This window comes from Mustelus asterias, chromosome 10 (genome assembly GCF_964213995.1).
Source record: "Mustelus asterias chromosome 10, sMusAst1.hap1.1, whole genome shotgun sequence".
Classification (NCBI taxonomy): Eukaryota; Metazoa; Chordata; class Chondrichthyes; order Carcharhiniformes; family Triakidae; genus Mustelus; species Mustelus asterias.
The window spans coordinates 78,839,502-78,857,689 of record NC_135810.1 but is presented as its reverse complement, the minus strand read 5'-3'; the positions used below and the strand labels follow the sequence as shown (position 1 = coordinate 78,857,689).

The 18,188-nt window shown below is 38.9% G+C and overlaps 1 protein-coding gene across 1 annotated transcript in view; it reads right to left on the bottom strand.

Moving 5' to 3' along the window:
• The window catches only part of LOC144500054 (coiled-coil domain-containing protein 138-like), a 101,609-nt gene that overhangs the window by 27,614 nt on the left and 55,807 nt on the right, over positions 1-18,188 (bottom strand). The window contains exons 6-10 of the mRNA XM_078222816.1: positions 17,194-17,352; positions 11,361-11,480; positions 7,871-7,948; positions 4,124-4,237; positions 3,449-3,610 (exon numbers count right to left, since the gene is read on the bottom strand). Of these exons, the coding sequence (XP_078078942.1) occupies positions 3,449-3,610; positions 4,124-4,237; positions 7,871-7,948; positions 11,361-11,480; positions 17,194-17,352 (633 nt within the window). The remainder of the gene's footprint in view (positions 1-3,448; positions 3,611-4,123; positions 4,238-7,870; positions 7,949-11,360; positions 11,481-17,193; positions 17,353-18,188) is intronic.

Genomic DNA, 18,188 nt, shown 5'->3' with positions numbered 1-18,188 from the left:
ACCCCAGTCCAACGCCGGCATCTCCACATCGGGTCTGTCCTGCCAGTGGACAGGACATATTCAGGAATGGTAATTGTGATGTCAGAGATATTGGTTGTAAGGTATGACTCAATGGATATGACTATGTCTGTGGGACAACTCTTCCAATCTTGACACCAATCCTAGATTTCGTAAGAGGAATTCTGCAGGGTTGGCCACGCCATTGTTGTCCATGTCGATGCCAGGTGCCCCATCCGGTTTTATTTCTTTTTGCCTTTTCTGTTGTGGTTTGGTACAACTGAGTGGCTTGCTCGGCCATTTCAGAGGGCAGTTACGATTCAACCACATTGCTATCGGTCCAGAGTCACTTGTAGGCCAGGTAAGGAAGCAGATTTCCTTCTCTAAAAGGATATTAGTGGACCAGATGGGTTTTTACGACAATTGATATTATTTTCATGACCCAATAGTTTTCAATTCCTGATTTTTTAATTAATTAATTGAATTTATATAAATGCCATCAGCTATTGGGATTTGTATTCTTTCCCAAGAGCATTAGCTTGGGTGTTTGGATTATTGGTTTAGCGACATTACTACCATGCCTCTATCTCCTGATATTGTGCATTGCCAATGTTTATGCATTTCCACTGTATCAATTTTTATCCTATCCAATTTCTCTACTACTTTCTCCTTTATTGTGAGATTGGCAGCATGCTCTTCTTCAGTGAAGATATTTGGAAAGTACTCACTTTGTACCTCAGCCATTTCCTCTGCTTTCACAAGAAAATCTTTGCTTTCCTTACTCCACCCTTCATTATTTTGATATGTTTATAAAAGACTTTCGGCGTTCCCTTTTATGTTGTCGACTAGTCTGTTCTCATACCTCTTCAGTTTTGTACTTTTTATATTCAGCCTTGCTCTCTACTGAATTTAAACATAACATTTATCATGAGCTTCCTTTTTCTTTTAATCTCCATATCTTTATTTCAGGTAGCCCCTAGCTTTAGAAGCCTGCCCTCCCCCCCCCAGATAGTTCGGGTTCATACTAAATGCATTCCTATCAATCATTTGGAAGTCTTCTATTGCTCATCCATGCATGCTCATTCTAAATAAATGCACATAGCTCATATGTTTCCAGGCAATGGGTGGAAAGAGAAGAAAATTAAGTCACAGGAAAAGGGAGGTGTCAACAATAAACTTTTGTGGTACTAAGTGCAGAAAAATCCCTGCCAGATCAAAAATCATCTGCATTACAGACATTAGACGATGTCTAGACACTATTTGATAAACAGGATGTGAAATTTCGGGCACATATCCATGATCAGACACTGCGTAACTTGGATTTGACAAATGAATAAGTATTCACACATCTAATACAAAGTTTAATTTTTAAAATAGTCAAACATCTGTGCATGACTCATTATTGTGGTGGATTAAAATTCAAGGAAGAGTGTAAAATTGTATGTTGCAACAGCATAAAATGCCTTATGGTGTGCATTGCTGTTCTGCTGAAAGAGAGGTTGGTCACACATTCTGGACTTCCATCTGCATTCATGTGAAATTAGAAATTAACAACATCTAACACCATTTGTGAGATGAGGTGGGGGGGGGGGGGGGGGGTGGCAGACAGTCTCTGCTTGGCACCTGTTTCCAAACCAAAATTCAATTTATGGCACAGAACAGTTACTATTTTGCTGGGCCACATGCATGTGATATTCTTAAAAGACAAAGCAAACAAAACAATGCATGTAAGATACAAGATGGAGACCGGCAGTTTACCAGAATAGAAGTAATGAAGCATTTATGCACAAAGCTTAAACATTGGCCTCGATTTTCTCATGTAATTGTTGAAAGCTAATGAGTTGTTCACTTAAGTGTGATCTATTTGATAGAATGCATAGATTTTTTAGTTAGTTTAGGTATGAGCAGAAATGTGCTTTTAGTGTTAATACGGCTGCAAGGAATAGAAAATGCCTCCTCTTCCCATTAGCTTAAGCTCCTATGTAGTAATTGTGATGTTCATACTGACTGCAGTAGTACTGATGTAAAAATAAACATTTGATTAAATATTTTGTAGATACACTGTGGAATGAATATACATGTTTAAACAACATTCATTTTGATGTGAATTTCTATTCAGCTCTCACACAACTAGAATCATCGAATCATATAGTGCAGGAGGCCGCCATTTGGCCCATTGAGCCTGCACTGACAATAGTCCCATCCAGGCCCTAACCCCATAACCCCATGTGTTTACCTCATGAATCCCCCTAACCTACACATTTTGGGACACCAAGTGGCATATTTATCTGCCTGACACTAAGGGCCAATTGAGCATGGCCAATCAACCTAACCTGCACATCTTTGGACTGTGGGGAAACGGAGCACCCAGAGGAAACCCATGCAGGAAAGGGAAGAACGTGCAAGCTCCACACAGACAGTATCCCAAGGCCGAATTGAACCCGAGTACCTGGCACTGAGAGGCAGCAGTGCTAACCACTATGCTACCAGGCCGCCCAAACTCAGACTGTTTCACTCCACAATGGATCTGTTAGAACCAGCAGATAATGCACTTTTACCCACTTTACAACCACGTCGGAGACATTCCCAGGAGGACTTCCTAATCTAACCTCTCAGGTCCCGATGATTTGGGAAGAGCTGGAGTCAGGGAGGAACAGATTTTAGATGTATGGTTTCTAAGCCCCAGAAAGCACCTGCCTTCCTGAATCAGTGAATAGCAGCATTATCCAGAGGCAATCCATATAAGGCTCACAGCAACTTATTAAAAAAGGTGGGACATAGGAGGTTAATTTATTGGTCAGCAGAAAGACCGTTAATATCTGATACAAAGAACACCACCACCAATGATTTTTTTTAAGCTGACTTCCACTCTGACCTTGCTGCCCTCAGTCTACTACATCGATCCAGTGCCGCTCAATGCAAGCTTGAGGAACTGCATCTCATCTTTTGGTTAGGAACTTAACAGTCTTCTGGACGCAACTGAGTTCAACAGTTTCACGTCATCACCTCTGTCCTGATTTTATATTTTTCTTTGGACAGTAGCTGTGGGTGATCATTCCACTATTTCCATCAGCACCTCTTCTAGATCCATCTTTGATTTCTTTAAATGTTCCATTCGCATTTCCTTTTGTCTTGTATCAATATCCCTTTTGGCATTTAATCTCTTCTACCTTCCATATTATTGCATTGTTTTCCCTTTTACTTTTCCCAGCTCTTGCCTTTGTACTTGTTTAAAAGCAGTTACATCGCTAACTTTTCCAGTTGTGACAAAAAGGTCATTGACCTGAAACAATGCTGTTTTGCTCTCCAAAGATCTGCCAAGTATTTCCAGCACTTTCTGTTTATGTTACTGTTACAGAATAATTCAATTCCAGGGATGACATTCATATGACAGAGAAAAGTCTTTCAAACACAGAAAATACCCAAGGGAGTAAAAAAAAACCATGAATACCTTTACACATTTCTCTTGAATAGATTTCTTAGGTAAATAATTGGGACCCAATGAAGTTTGAATATCATTTTCGTCATCTGATGTCAAATAACAAAGGTAACCATCAGAGATCCAGTCCAGCAGCACTCCAAGGAGTTCACAGAAATTGCTATTTAAAAGAGGCTAAAAGATAAATAGGAGATCTCAAACAGACAGTTATAGAATTAGACAGCCAGTCATAATATTAGAATTTATATGCAAGTCTCCAATATCAGTTTTAATTTTGTGCTCAAAGCAAGTGATATTAGTACCAAATATATACTGAAAAGACTCACTGTATGGATCAAATGCTGATAAAGGATATAAAAGATCTCAATATCCTACTACGTCATTCCGAAAAACAGGAATACAATCCTTGCATGCATTAGTTTGATATGTTGTTTATGGCCATTGCTAATGCCGCTCATGAAAATTTCACCCAGCCAACATCAAGAAATAGCATATTGGCTGTTTTGTACAATGGATTCAGGAACTTGGTCAAAACTAGCTTGGATTTACTATGAAGATGTCAGAAATGGGAAATCAGAAATATAAAAATTTAAAAACATGTCTGAATTTTAAAATCAATAAAATACTCTATAAACCAACAGCCCACAATTTCAAATTAAAGCCACCTAATATAATAAAATATCTTACTCGACTGATCCTGCGAGCAGGTTGAATCTTCTCTTGTTTTTGCAAACTGGTCTCCTTCACACCAGTGGAAACATTTTCATGAAATTTCTGTGCCACACATAGCTCATTCTTCCTCTGCAAAGGAATAGAATGATTTCTCTTTGAAATTGTGATGACACCTTGCAATGAGGTATAACAGAAATTGCTGGAATACAAAGCTGTTTCACCAGTATGTGCAATGAAAAAAGTGTAGATTCTTTGACAGAAGTTGAATTTCTTTAGGGATGCTGTAAATTTAGTTTTGAGTTTTTAAACATTATATAGACTCATAGAACATAGAACAGTACAGCACAGAACAGGCCCTTCGGCCCACGATGTTGTGCCGAGCTTTATCTGAAACCAAGATCAAGCTATCCCACTCCCTATCATCCTGGTGTGCTCCATGTGCCTTTCCAATAACCGCTTAAATGTTCCTAAAGTGTCTGACTCCACTATCACTGCAGGCAGTCCATTCCACACCCAAACCACTCTCTGCGTAAAGAAACTACCTCTGATATCCTTCCTATATCTCCCACCACGAACCCTATAGTTATGCCCCTTGTAATAGCTCCATCCACCCGAGGAAATAGTCTTTGAACGTTCACTCTATCTATCCCCTTCATCATTTTATAAACCTCTATTAAGTCTCCCCTCAGCCTCCTCCGCTCCAGAGAGAACATTCCTAGCTCCCTCAACCTTTCCTCATAAGACCTACCCTCCAAACCAGGCAGCATCCTGGTAAATCCCCTCTGCACTCTTTCCAGCGTTTCCACATCCTTCTTATAGTGAGGTGACCAGAACTGCACACAATATTCCAAATGTGGTCTCATCAAGGTCCTGTACAGTTGCAGCATAACCCCACGGCTCTTAAACTCCAACCCCCTGTTAATAAAAGCTAACACACTATAGGCCTTCTTCACAGCTCTATCCACTTGAGTGGCAACCTTTAGAGATCTGTGGATATAGACCCCAAGATCTCTCTGTTCCTCCACAGTCTTCAGAACCCTACCTTTGACCCTGTAATCCACATTTAAATTAGTCCTACCAAAATGAATCACCTCACATTTATCAGGGTTAAACTCCATTTGCCATTTTTCAGCCCAGCTTTGCATCCTATCTATGTCTCTTTGCAGCCTACAACAGCCCTCCACCTCATCCACTACTCCACCAATCTTGGTGTCATCAGCAAATTTACTGATCCACCCTTCAGCCCCCTCCTCTAAGTCATTAATAAAAATCACAAAGATCATCTTAGACCCTTAGACTCATCATCAGTTACCTATATTTCCTACCAGCCATTGTGTGACCATCGCTGCCCAACATTGAAGTAGATTGAGGAGTTGGCTCAAAATCAATGATTGACACTCTACATCAGCCTTCAAAGGTCGCTTTGTGATAAGGCATAATAAACTACATTTTACATTTATTAGTGCCAGACTTTAAAGATGACAAATGACTTGAACTAAATTGCTAGGTAATCCCGTTAGTTGGGAATAATGACGACTCTGAAGAAAAATCAAAATATTCAAACCCATTCCATCTCACTCAATAGTGAGGCTACAAGGGTAGGTCAGAGGCTGGAAATTCCGCAGCAGTAACTCACCTTCTGTCTCCTCAAGCCTGTTCACTATCTACAAAGCACAAATCAGGAGTGTGATGTAATTATCTTCGCGTACCTGGAGTGCAGTTCCAACAAGACTCAAGAAGCTTGACACCATACAAGAGAGGGCAGACCACTTGATCGAAACTCATTCACCACCTTAAACCACCACCACCACTGGTGCACAGTGGCAATAGTGTGTACCACTTACGGGATGCATTGCAGCAACTCGCCAACATTACTTTAACAGCACCTTCCAAACCCATGACCACTAACCACCTAAGTGTCCAAGGAGTAGAAGTGAATACCACTGCTGCTGAATTTCCAGCCTCTGCCTGCTCGAGGCTGAAAGTGTCAAAGTGTATGTGAATATAAACCAACGTGGGCTCAGCAAAATCTTCCATTTTGTGGAAAAGTGGGAGTTACAATCATATACATGGACTTCCAAAAGGCATTTGATAAAGTGTCCCACAAAAGACTTGTGAATAAAAGTAGAACTTATGAAATGAAAGAGACAGTAGCAACATGGTCACAAATTGGTTGAGTGACAGGAAAGAAAGACTAGTGGTGCAGACTGGAGGAAAGCTGAGAATTGAGTTCCTGAAATATATTAATGACCTAAACCTTGGTATAGAGGGCACAATTTCAGAATTTGCAGATTAATACTGAACTTGGAAGCACAGTGAATTATGAAGAACATAATGTTGAACTTCAGTAGGATAGACATGTTGATGGAATTGCAGATGAAATTTAATGCAGAGAAGTTGAAGTGGTTCATTTTGATAGGAAGATTGCAGAGAAACAATATGAAATAAAGGGTAAAATTTTAAAGGGGATGCAGGAGCAGAGGGACCTGGGTCTATTTATACATAAATCATTGAAGGTGACAGAATCAATTGAGAGGAGGGTTAATAAACCATACTACATCCTGGGTTTTAACAATAGAGGCATAGGGCACTAAAGAACAATGACAAAAAAAATGTTGTGTAAATAACCAATTATAAGAACACTGAAAAGCAATTTTTAGGTAATTTACAATTTCAACTTCTAAATTTTTAAAATTCATTCGAGAGACATGGGCTTCGTTGGCAAGGACAGCATTTATTGCCCATTCCTAATTGCCTCCGAGAAGGTGGTGATGAGCTGCCTTCTTGAACCGCTGCAGTTTGTGTAGGTAAATCCACATTGTTGTTAGGGAGGGAGTTCCAGGATTTTGAGCCAGCAGCAGTGAAAGAACGGTGATATATTTCCAAGGCAGGATGGTGTGTTGGCTTGGAGAGGAACTTCTAGGTCGTGATGTTCCCATATATCTATTGCTCTTGGTGATAGCAGTTGTGGGTTTGGAAGGTGCTATCCAAGAAGCCTTGGTGAGTTCCTGCAGTGTATTGTATAGATGGTACACACTGCTGCCACTGTGTGTTGGTGGTGGTGATGTCGATTGCTTGTGGAAGGGATGCCAAAAAAGTTTATTAGTCACAAGTAGGCTTACATTAACACTACAATGAAGTTACTGTGAAAATCCCCTAGTCGCCACACTCTGGCGCCTGTTCGGGTACACTGAGGGAGAATTTAGCATGGCCAATGCACCTAACCAGCACATCTTTTGGACTGTGGGAGGAAGCTGCAGCTTCCGGAGGAAACCCACGCAGACATAGGGAGAATGTGCAAACTCCACACAGACAGTTACCCAATCTGGGAATCGAAAGTTTACTGTGCCCACCCATATGCACGTTTCTTTGTCCTGGATGGTGTCAAGCTTCTCGAATGCTGTTGGAGCTGCACTCATCCAGATAAGTGGAGAATATTCCATCACACTCCTGACTCGCGCCATGTAGATTGTGGAAAGTCTTTATGGAGTCGGGGTAGGGAGTTATTTGCCACAGAATTGCTAGCCTCCAACCTCCTATTGTAGCCACAGTATTTATATAATTAGTCAAGTTGAGTTTCTGGTCATTATAACCCCCAGGATGTCAATAAACTGAACAGACAACATATAACCTTAATACTTTTTGACTATTACAAAATTAGAACTTCATGGCTTGGGATGGGAGAAAGGGGACAAAGTGTTCTCTTCAATACTTCATGTTTTCCATAGATTTTGCAATATTTTCTAGTCATTTAAAACTCACTTGTAGATTCTCTAAACGATTTTGCACCTTTTTGGCCTGAGTTTCCAACTTCTTATTCTGTTGCTTCACGTTGTTAATCTGCGAAATATCACCACCAGCATTAAAAGACATATTCTAATCCATTATCACCCCATTGGAAGCAAGTGCTTTACAGTTTTGAACTAGATAATGCTCATTTGTATTATTCTTTGAAACAGACAAATGTACACTTACAGCATGTAAGTGGGGGTGGGGAAGTTAAGGAAAGAATTTCTACTTCAACGCACCTTAGACTGTACATTTGGAAAACATGCATGTCAGCCTATGATTTTCTGCCTTTTAATTGCAAAAATTCATGGGCTTGTGATCCACTGTTTTCCAATGTGTTATCAGCAAATGTGTCAAATGCCAAAGGAATAAAAATCTACTTTAATGTCTGTGGAAAGGCAGAATGGTTTGTTTTCTTGATTTATAGTTCAGACTGGTTCAGTGATTTGAATTAACAGACTGCTCGTGGAATCTGGTCTCTTGCTCCACGTAGAAATATGCATGGAGTACTACTCAGTTTGTTGAGGATCAACTATGTTCATTGGTGAGCAGATGTATTTCAAATACAAAGAGACCGCTTTCCCTTGCAATCTGGAAATGGTACTCCTATAAACTTTGAGGATCTGGAACAATCAGAATTGTCTTTTGCAATCGGTTGCTTGAACACGATTTAGAATTTATATCATGAGACCCTAATCCAAACATTGAAACTTTTTAAATGTGGAGAAGCAAAAATTTGTCTGTGAAATTAAAGTCATTTGAAATAAATTGGATGTAGCTTGTCATAATAAAGGCATTTTAATTATGTCATGACAACGTATCAGAGCCTGAATTGCGCATGGACATATTGAACTTTTAAACAAAATGTGTTTTTTTTAAAAAGAAAATAGAAGCAAAAACTGGCTGAGACTACAAAGTAACCACTTGTTGGAATTCCAATGTAGATTATGTTCAGTCCTCAGAGAAAAAAAAGTCTCACCTTTTTCAGATGGAGGTACTTCAAAAGGAAGAGATGCAGTACAAAGCTGAACTGTAATCTCCTGTGGAGATATTGGCAGCCACTTACCATCTCAGCAGAAACCATCCCTTTGAGTTGTATCCCACAAACAATGTTTGTGGTTTTCCCCTTCCAGGAATAAACAAGACAAAGGATTAAAAACCATTTTGGTCTCTGTGTGCTAGATTGGGGTTCTAGCTCTACTGTGCTAGTGTGAGCAGTATAGGTCACAACTAAGAACATCCTAAGCACCCCTGCACTGGCAAGTAAAATAATCTCTCTCAGTTCTGGAAGCAAGTCAAATCAGCAAAAGGAAGCAGAAAAATTATTTAGCTAACCTGCAGAATTAAGAATCTCCAAACCAACTGCTCAATTGTTGGAGTCAGCACTACCAGAATCACCTAACCTAACTGCCGCAACGTTTCACCGTCTATTCCTCATGGACAAGCTAAAGCCAGATTTGTAAATCTTGTTTAACTTTTATTTTTGGATTCACTACTCATTTCTAATCTGTTTGTAAGTATGCTGTGTTTTATTTTCTTCTTGCATTTTAGTAATCAAAAAACTCACTCTAAGTCAAGAAAGCCTGGTTAAATTTACATGTTTTAAAGCATAACTACATTTGGACAGGGAAAAGGTATCCACAAGGGAAGGAATCCTTTTTAAACTAACCTTGTTGCAACCAACTGAGGGGATTGAATAAAGACAGGAAGCAAGTTCACCCCTCCTCACACGAGACATAGCAGTTTGGGGGTATTCCATCCAGAATCATAACAAATTGTGGGACCTCGCCCAGTGACCGGTCATAACACTTATTTCAAACATCGACATTGTACCTGGAGCTATTTATATTCATATATGTAGTTGCTTTGGCCTATTTATCGCTAACACCAGAAAATAATTACTTTAATAGCACACGATAAAGATAAATTCAAATTACTTCAAACAGAATTATTGTTAGCTCTCAGGAACCCAGCTCTGCAAGGAAAGCATTCATTAAAGATACAATTTCAAAGTTGTACAGGATGACAGTCTGCCAATTGAACAGCCATTATACCACTGCCAGACAGGACAGTATTGAAGTGACAAAGTATAGTGCTAAATGGGTTATGATAACAGCCTGCCATTTAATGCAATTAATCGCTATAAAATTTGTTAAAATCACCTCGCCCAACAAAATCATTAACTAATTTTGACAAGCTAAGCCGTAGAGACATTTAGGTAGAGTCTATAGATTACTCTAAATAATGGCTTTTTAAGAAGTAAATCTCTAACTAAAGGCCAATATTCAATGTTCACAACTCAACTGTTGACTATACATCTACTTATTCAACATAAAATCATTATCATAATTACTCACTTGAAATTGCATTCTGAATCATAAAGACATTCTATGACCTGCTCAACAATATTCAGTAAATTAGGCTGAAAAGGTTTGCAGAGATGAGAAAAAGCTATTCTGAAAATGAATTTAATTTTGACAAGTCAGTAAGTTTGATGGATAAATTAGATTTAGTGCAGGACAAGTTGTAGATAGCTGAGCTTTCATCAATTTTTAATTTGAGGTAGACAAAGATTGGCAGTCTGGTAAGAAGGGCGGTGGAAAGTTGAGAGTTCTGAAGCTCATGCAAGCAGACGAGGGTTCAACATCAGCGGAAGGGGAAGTAGGAGTGGAGGTTGATGCAGTGGAAGCAAAAATAAGTCTTTGCTGGCAGATTGAATATGGTTTTGAAGATCAGTTCTATACATTTATTTTTTGTATAATTTGGTCCAGCCTGAGTAACCAACCAGTGTGTACATCATGCATGATGTACCAAAATTTTGTTTTTGATATTTCCATTTTAAAAAAAAGACTGCAATGAGGTTACTGTGAAAATCCCCTAGTCACCACACTCCGGCACCTGTATCGGGTACACCAAGGGAGAATTTAGCATGGCCAAGGCATCTAACTAGCACGTCTTTTGGACAGTGGGAAGAAACCAGAGCACACGGAAGAAACCCTTGCAAACACGGGGCGAACATGCAGACTCCACACAGACTATTACCCAAGCTGGGAATCAAACCCCGGGTCCCTGGTGCTGTGAGGCAGCAGTGCTAACCACTGTGCCACCGTGCTACCCACAAAGTTGTCAAATAGAAAAAAAGAAGTTTTTTGTGATATTGTAACTTTAGCTAGGATATGGTTCTATGCAGATTTTCATGTTTTTCCCTGATCTTGTATTTTTTGACAGTGCTACACCCAAGGGAAGGGAGGGACACTTAAGATTAAAGGAAATTTAAAAAGCTTCATCCACATGTTGGTCTGACTCATGAAGGATCTAACTAACTTGATTGCACCTGCAAGATTTTCCCTGCTCAGGAAACAGTTACTACATTTAATGACCTGAGGCAACTAACAGTCTATAGCTGTACTAGTTGAAACACAACCATATTATGGTAATATAAGCTTTAGAAAATAGTTCTTGCCTGTTTTTTCAAGGAGTCATTTAATTCTTTTAATGTGTCAAAGGAGGATTTAAGTCGCTTGTTTTCCTTTATCTTTTCCTTTAAGGCATTTGTGAGTTGACTGACTTCGGCAGTATGTTGCTGTGGAAAACAAAAAAAAGATAGATTTTCAACTCGTCATCCAGGTGTAAAAATTGGTATTGTGGATCACCCACCCATTGCAGAAATCATCCAAATCCCACCAATTTCAATGTAATGAAAGTTAAATGATTTTGCTAAATGGCCAATTCAACCGCTGTTGGAAAGCAAAAAACCTATTCCATTGAGTCTCATTATTCACAATATTACTTTCTGAATACAATCACATTCAATAAGACCATAGGGCATGATGTTAATCTTGGGCAATTCCAAATGATCACTTTTCCATAATCTGCACTTTACCAAAACTATTTCCTTAATCTTTCTGTTAAGGTTTAAATTATTGTTCTTGATATCTACAGCAGAGCACAATACAGCTGAGAAACAAAAGCAGCAAGAAAATAGATGCAGCTCAAAAGTCTGCATTCTTACTCGGGTTGGAAAATGGCATGCGACTTCCCATAGTCAATCTGGAAGTAACCATGACCCCAGAAAACAATCATGGTCTGGCAATAGGACCTCTTATTGTGGAAGGAATAGGCTATGCAGCAGTAGTCCAGAAAGAGATAAGAGAGCAAAGACTACAGAACAATCTAGGGATTCCACTAAAAGTAAGAGCCCTAATGATTGGCTACAGACAAATCAGTAGCTAAATTCATGAGAGATGCAAAACAAAGGGAGTTGGAAAATTGGAAATAATTTGGTGTCTACTCTGAAGTGCCAGATGGGGCACAGCTGGCTTTATCAGTGGTGATATCTACAAATAAGGTACTTCTTGAGAGGACACACAAGGCTAAAACTAGACTAGTGACTTGGGGTTTCAAGGAGAGACTTGGTAATCAGTATATTAGAATGGACTCTCCCATGTCAAGAAAAATGATCCTGGAGATTTTCTTAGCTTTCTTGGCCACATATTTGTGGAATGTAGGTTGAGCAATATAAAAGCCATATTTTGTAGGGAGAAATAAGTGTTTATGAAACCACCTAAATAAACTGGTAATGTGGAAGGGAAGCTGTAGAAATTAATCATGTGTGTTTATAGATTAAACAAGATGTTGAGGGGATGGATGTGGTATTTCTCAATTAGTCTGTCTTGCTGAAAGTAGGTTGTATTTAGCTTGAAAGCAGACTCAGCCATGTTCTATTAACATCACAGAGAGGAATTTGCAGATACCTTTATCTCACACAGTTGTGGTTTTCCATGGGGAGGTACTGCAGGGAATTTAGGATTGGCAGTCAGGTTTTGGGGGTTTTCAAAGGAATAGGATTAGATATTAATCAGAAAGATCCTAGATAACATTGAATCAACAATCATAATTAGAAAATGTTAATCGTAGCCCTATAAATTGGGCCAGGTTCTCACAGAAAGATGATTTTTCATCCAAAGAATGATCAAAGCAGTTAAGCTCGAATAGTCAGTTAAACTGGTTATGCATTCAGACAAGAATGGATGCCAGTTATGAAACATTGGAACTTAATATTGCGGTGAAACATGCTACAGTTGAGGAGGTTCTGAGGTCAAATAAAAGATTAAAGAAATTAAATTTGGAGAAATGTGCACTCAAGTTTCTAGCCTTGGCTAACCCAAAAATATATAAAATTAGTCCTTTTCAGTGATGCTCCCTATGCCAATCTTCTGGATGGTATCCAATACAGCTAGGTTTATCATATTCTTGGTGGGAGAAAATAAGAAAATAAAAAGTGTGGTTAAAAGTACTATAGCTGCAGAAACACGGACTAATGGAAGCAATAGATATGGGACTGTATTTATCTAACATTCTGAAATACCCCTAGACAAAGGGCACTCAGAAATATTTGCCATTGAACATTATGTGGATAATCATTCTCTTTGGGAATATGTTCATTCGACAAAGTGTGTCACTGACAAAACATTGAAGATAGACCTTACTAATATGAAGGAAATGTTGGTGAGAAAAATAAACTGGATTGACACAAATTCAATTATCATACTGTTCCACAAAGAGGAATGCTTACACTGAGAAATTGTTGGAAGTTCTGGAAGAGAGATATCTTATGATGAATTCTAACAAAATATGGAAAAACATTTTTTCACTTATGGTTTTGTAATTATTGGTTGGATTATGTTGTTAAACCTACAAAGTTAATGGCAATGTTTGATTAAGGACTAAGAACACATATGGACACTGGGTTGATGAGAGCCAGAGATCTCTAATGCTGCATCCTATGAATAAACTTACCATCAGGAAAAGGATTGTGTTTTGTTTCATATTTCACCATCTGCCTTGATCCATATAACAGTAAGATAGAGTGGTTATTGGCCAGATTGAGTTTGCTCTACTTTTCATGGATAGGGCATACATGACCAATTTTCTGCACTCGGGTAAATGTCAGTACTGGAACAGCTTGGCTAGCGGTATGGCTACCTCTGGGGCACATGTTTCCAATATAACAGCTGGGTTGTTGTCAGGGCCCATTGCCTTTGCTGTACTCAGTGCCTTCAGCCGTTTCTTGATCTCATGTGGACTGAAATGAATTGGCTAAAGACTGGCTTCTATGACACTGGAGACCTTGGGGAGGGTGGGGGGGCGGGGGATGGGGGGGCAAGATGGATCCTCCGCTCTGGTTGAAGATAGTTACAAATGTTTCAACCTTGCCTTTTGAACTAATGTGCTGAGCTCTCATCATTGAGAATGCTGATATTTGTGGCACCTCCTCTGGTTAGTCTACTATTATTGAAACTGGATGTGACAAGACTACATAGCTTTAATCTAACCTGTTGGTTGCTTCTTTTACTGTTTAGCATGCATGTGACCATGTTTACAGTTTCACTAAATTGACACCTCAATTTATATATTTTTAGTGCAATTCCTGGCATGTTCTTTTGCAGTCCTTCTTGAACCAGAATTGATCTTCTAGCTTGATGGTAATAGTCGAGTAAATTATAAGCTGTGGCATGATATTAGATTGTGATTGAATACAATTCTGTGCTGCTAATGGTCTATAGTGCCCAATTTTGAGCTGCTAGATTTGTTCTCTTTTGCTGGTTCTCTCACCACCTGCCATAGGGCTAGTCAGGCAGATACATGCTGCAGGACACAGCCAGCTCAGTCAGTACTGGTGCTACCGAGTTACTCTGTGATGGCACTGACGTACCCCCATCTAGACTACATTCTATGCTTTTGCTTCCTCCAGGTGATATGCAACATGGAGGAGTACTGATTCATCAGCTAAGGGAGGGCAGGTTTCCATATCTATGTTTGACCTGATGTCTTGAGGCTTCATGTAGTCCACAGTCAACGTTGAGGACTCCGGGGGCCACTCCACCCAGACTGCATACCACTGCTCCAACAACTCTGGTGGTCTGCCCTGCCAGCAGGACATACCAGGGATGGTGGTGTCTGGGACAATGGCTGTTCTGAGTATTTACTATAATGACAGAGATAGATCTCCCAACTTTGGCACAAAATTATAGGCCCTGGTGACACATCAGTGTTGACTGAGCAGAGTGTGTCTTTGGCTCAGTGGCCAACCACATCATTCAGGAAAATACAATATACACTGGGAGAAGGGTCACAAATATGATGTGGTTTATAAATTGTATTAATAGATATGAGAACCCAAGTGGCTTAAGTAAGAACTTTTACCTACATGACAATTCTATAAATAGAAACATTCTGTATTTTTATTATAATTTCTGTCATAATACAAAAAAATTTACCAATATAAATGGAGAAGCTGAAAACAAAATGTCACTGATTTCTGATTTTAGCTGTTTGAAAATGAGAGGATATGTCAAGCTATACTGACATAAGGCATCACCTAGTGTGATTTTTAAGCAGGATTGGCGTAAGTTATTGAGGCTAGGTGAAATTTTACTATGAGCAAAGTAACTATATTGAGTAAACTGTAATTTTCCATTTTGGGCGGCAATGTCACCATCAAATAATCAGGTCAGTTACAGCAAGGTCAGATTGTAGAACAGCTTTCTTTACTTTGTCTGAGCAATATGTCTTAATCAAAAACTCAGAGCACCACCAGACTGCGCCATGACAAGATTGTCACTGTTGAATTAATGGAAATTTGGTATTAAGCCCCCATCCAATAGAAACTTGTTTGAAGCTGCCCAAACTTGTTTCATACACAGGTGCTGAAAAAGACTTTTATCTCAGTACTTTGAATCTGATTCAACACATATCTGTGTTGAAATAATACATGGTGACTTCCTATGTTGTCTACCACGAAGAGCAGGATCCTGTTCAATTGGAAATTGAAGTACTGAACAAAGACAAAAGTTAAATTACTGCAACCTGCAGGCTCTTTACATTTTAGCATTCTGCTGAAGGGTATCCAAATGATGAAATGTGGAAGGGTAGGCCAGCCCAGTGAGGACCAAATTAGTTAAGAAGGGCTCGATTCTTTCCACTTAGTTGTAGGTAACCCTTAAGACAAAGCTTAAACTGAGCAAAAGTCAAGAAATTATGAATTCACAAGGTGAGACATTTAAACTGGTTAGACTCCCACAGTATCACTGATGGGTTCCTCAACCTTGGCTTTTAGCAAATGCACTCCCGTTCTTTGGGCTAAGGTAAAAGTATGTCCTTAAGAGCGCAAAGTGTACATTCCACATCAAGCAAAAAGAAAATTCAATTATTTGGATTAGTTATTAAATACGGTGATGAGTTTCCAGCCAAGCGCTAACCAGCTGACCAAAGAAAAAGAACTTAATCCAATTATTATTCAGCATTCATACATCAGACTGAGCGCAGAGAATCTGCATACCATTTTTTTCCCCTTCTCAATGCAGGGGTTTTGAAGTTAATTACAGAGTCCTTACCACTAACTTTGAGATCAAATAACTTCCAAACTGACATGGGATCAAATTCAAGATCTTCCGCCTCAACAGCTCACTGTGTAAGTGCGCTGTTCTATTAGGGAAATATGCCTGACTTTTTTAAGAAAGCATTTATGGTGCTCAAGTGCGTCATGATCTGTTTTATAGAGATGGAATTTCCATTGCTTCAGAAAGGCACCATGCGCACTTTATTAGATACAGATGAAAGATTCATTTTGCTCTTTTGAAGCTAAACAATGCTGTTGTGTTTCTTAAAAAATCCAGATCTTTCCCAGAATGCTCTCTATATCAGTCCACATTTTATGCAATAAAAAATGGAATTTGTGAACTTTCTTGGTTGGTTTACAAGAGGGATAAGATTAACTCACCAACACTCATGAGGTTCTTACTATTTCAGCAATGACCATTCAGCATTTGTTCAGAATGCTGTATAGATAGATTGAATGCAACATTTTGAATCTCCTAATATTTTAAATTATGCAGAAAGGCCAAATCAGTACCATATTTCATAACAGGATAATATGTTAACTTAACAGTCAAAGAGTCTCTGGCTTTAACCTCCACACTATTGATGCATTTTTTGAGTGGAGGGAGGACTGCATAATGGTGTTAAACAACATACAGGAAATAAACTCCATTGATCTGAGGCACCACTGAACATACAAAACAAAACCAGAGAAATACATATGAACATATTTTCTAGAAAAATATTCATAATGAATAAATTAAAGCTTTTCTAAATAATACAAAGAAAAATACTATTAGGATTAAAATACATTTATCAATTGGACAGTTTCTGATAAGTAAAGGCTGATGATAATCAGGAAAAATGAAATATGATCAAAAGTAGTGTAATGAGTAACCTATAGCAGTTCACTATACCTCTTTCATAATCTGAAATTTAGCATGAACTTCTTCTTCGACTCCTCTTAACTTAGTTAACGCATCTTGATGTTTGAAGAGCAAAGCCTCACGGTTCGCTAAACGTTGTTCATGTGACTGCACCTGATGTCTGTAGTCCTGTAATGCTACACTTTCTCTCTGCATTACAACGTAAAAATAAGGGCTGTTGCGTATTAAACATACACTAAGTCAGTATATATTAAACCTTAAAAACAAAATAGCAGGTAAGTGTTCTGTTCCTCCACAAAAAAACTCATGCATTTTTATGATGCCTTTAACATAACAAAACACCGTACAGACTTGATAAATTAATATTGCCATTAAACTTATAGATAAAATAGTGATTTTCACTTTGGGAAGTATGAGAGAGAGAGAAAGACAGTGCTATTGCTCACCATCATTCAAGTTGCTTTTTAAAGGTACATAGGAACAGGAGTAGGCTATTCAGTCCCTTGTGAATGTGATATGAGAAAAAAACTTTTTCAGCAAAGGAGAAACCTTTTCACACAACAAGTGGCTTGGGTCTGGAATACACAGCCTGGAAGTGTGTTGGAGGCAGGTTCAATCGAGGCATTAAATGATTACTTGAATAGAAACAATGTGCAAGGGTACGGGGAAAAGACAAGGGAATGGCACTGAGTCAAATTGCCTCTTTCTGTGTCGTAACAATTCTATGATTGAACATTCTCCAATTGAACATTCTCCAACATTCAATGAAACTGTAGTTGATGTGCATCTTAACTCCATCCACCACCTTGGCTCGATATCTCAAAGGAAATGTGGTGAGCAAAAATCTGTCACACTCAGAATTAAAGTTACTAATTGAGCTAGGATCTACTGCTTTTTGGGAGATAGGGAGTTCCGTATCTATCATCTTCTGCATGAAGTAGTATTTCCTAACTTATTCTCCTGAATGGCTCTGATTTTAAGATTATATCCCCTTGGCTTAGAGAGGAAAAGGTTTTCCACTATCC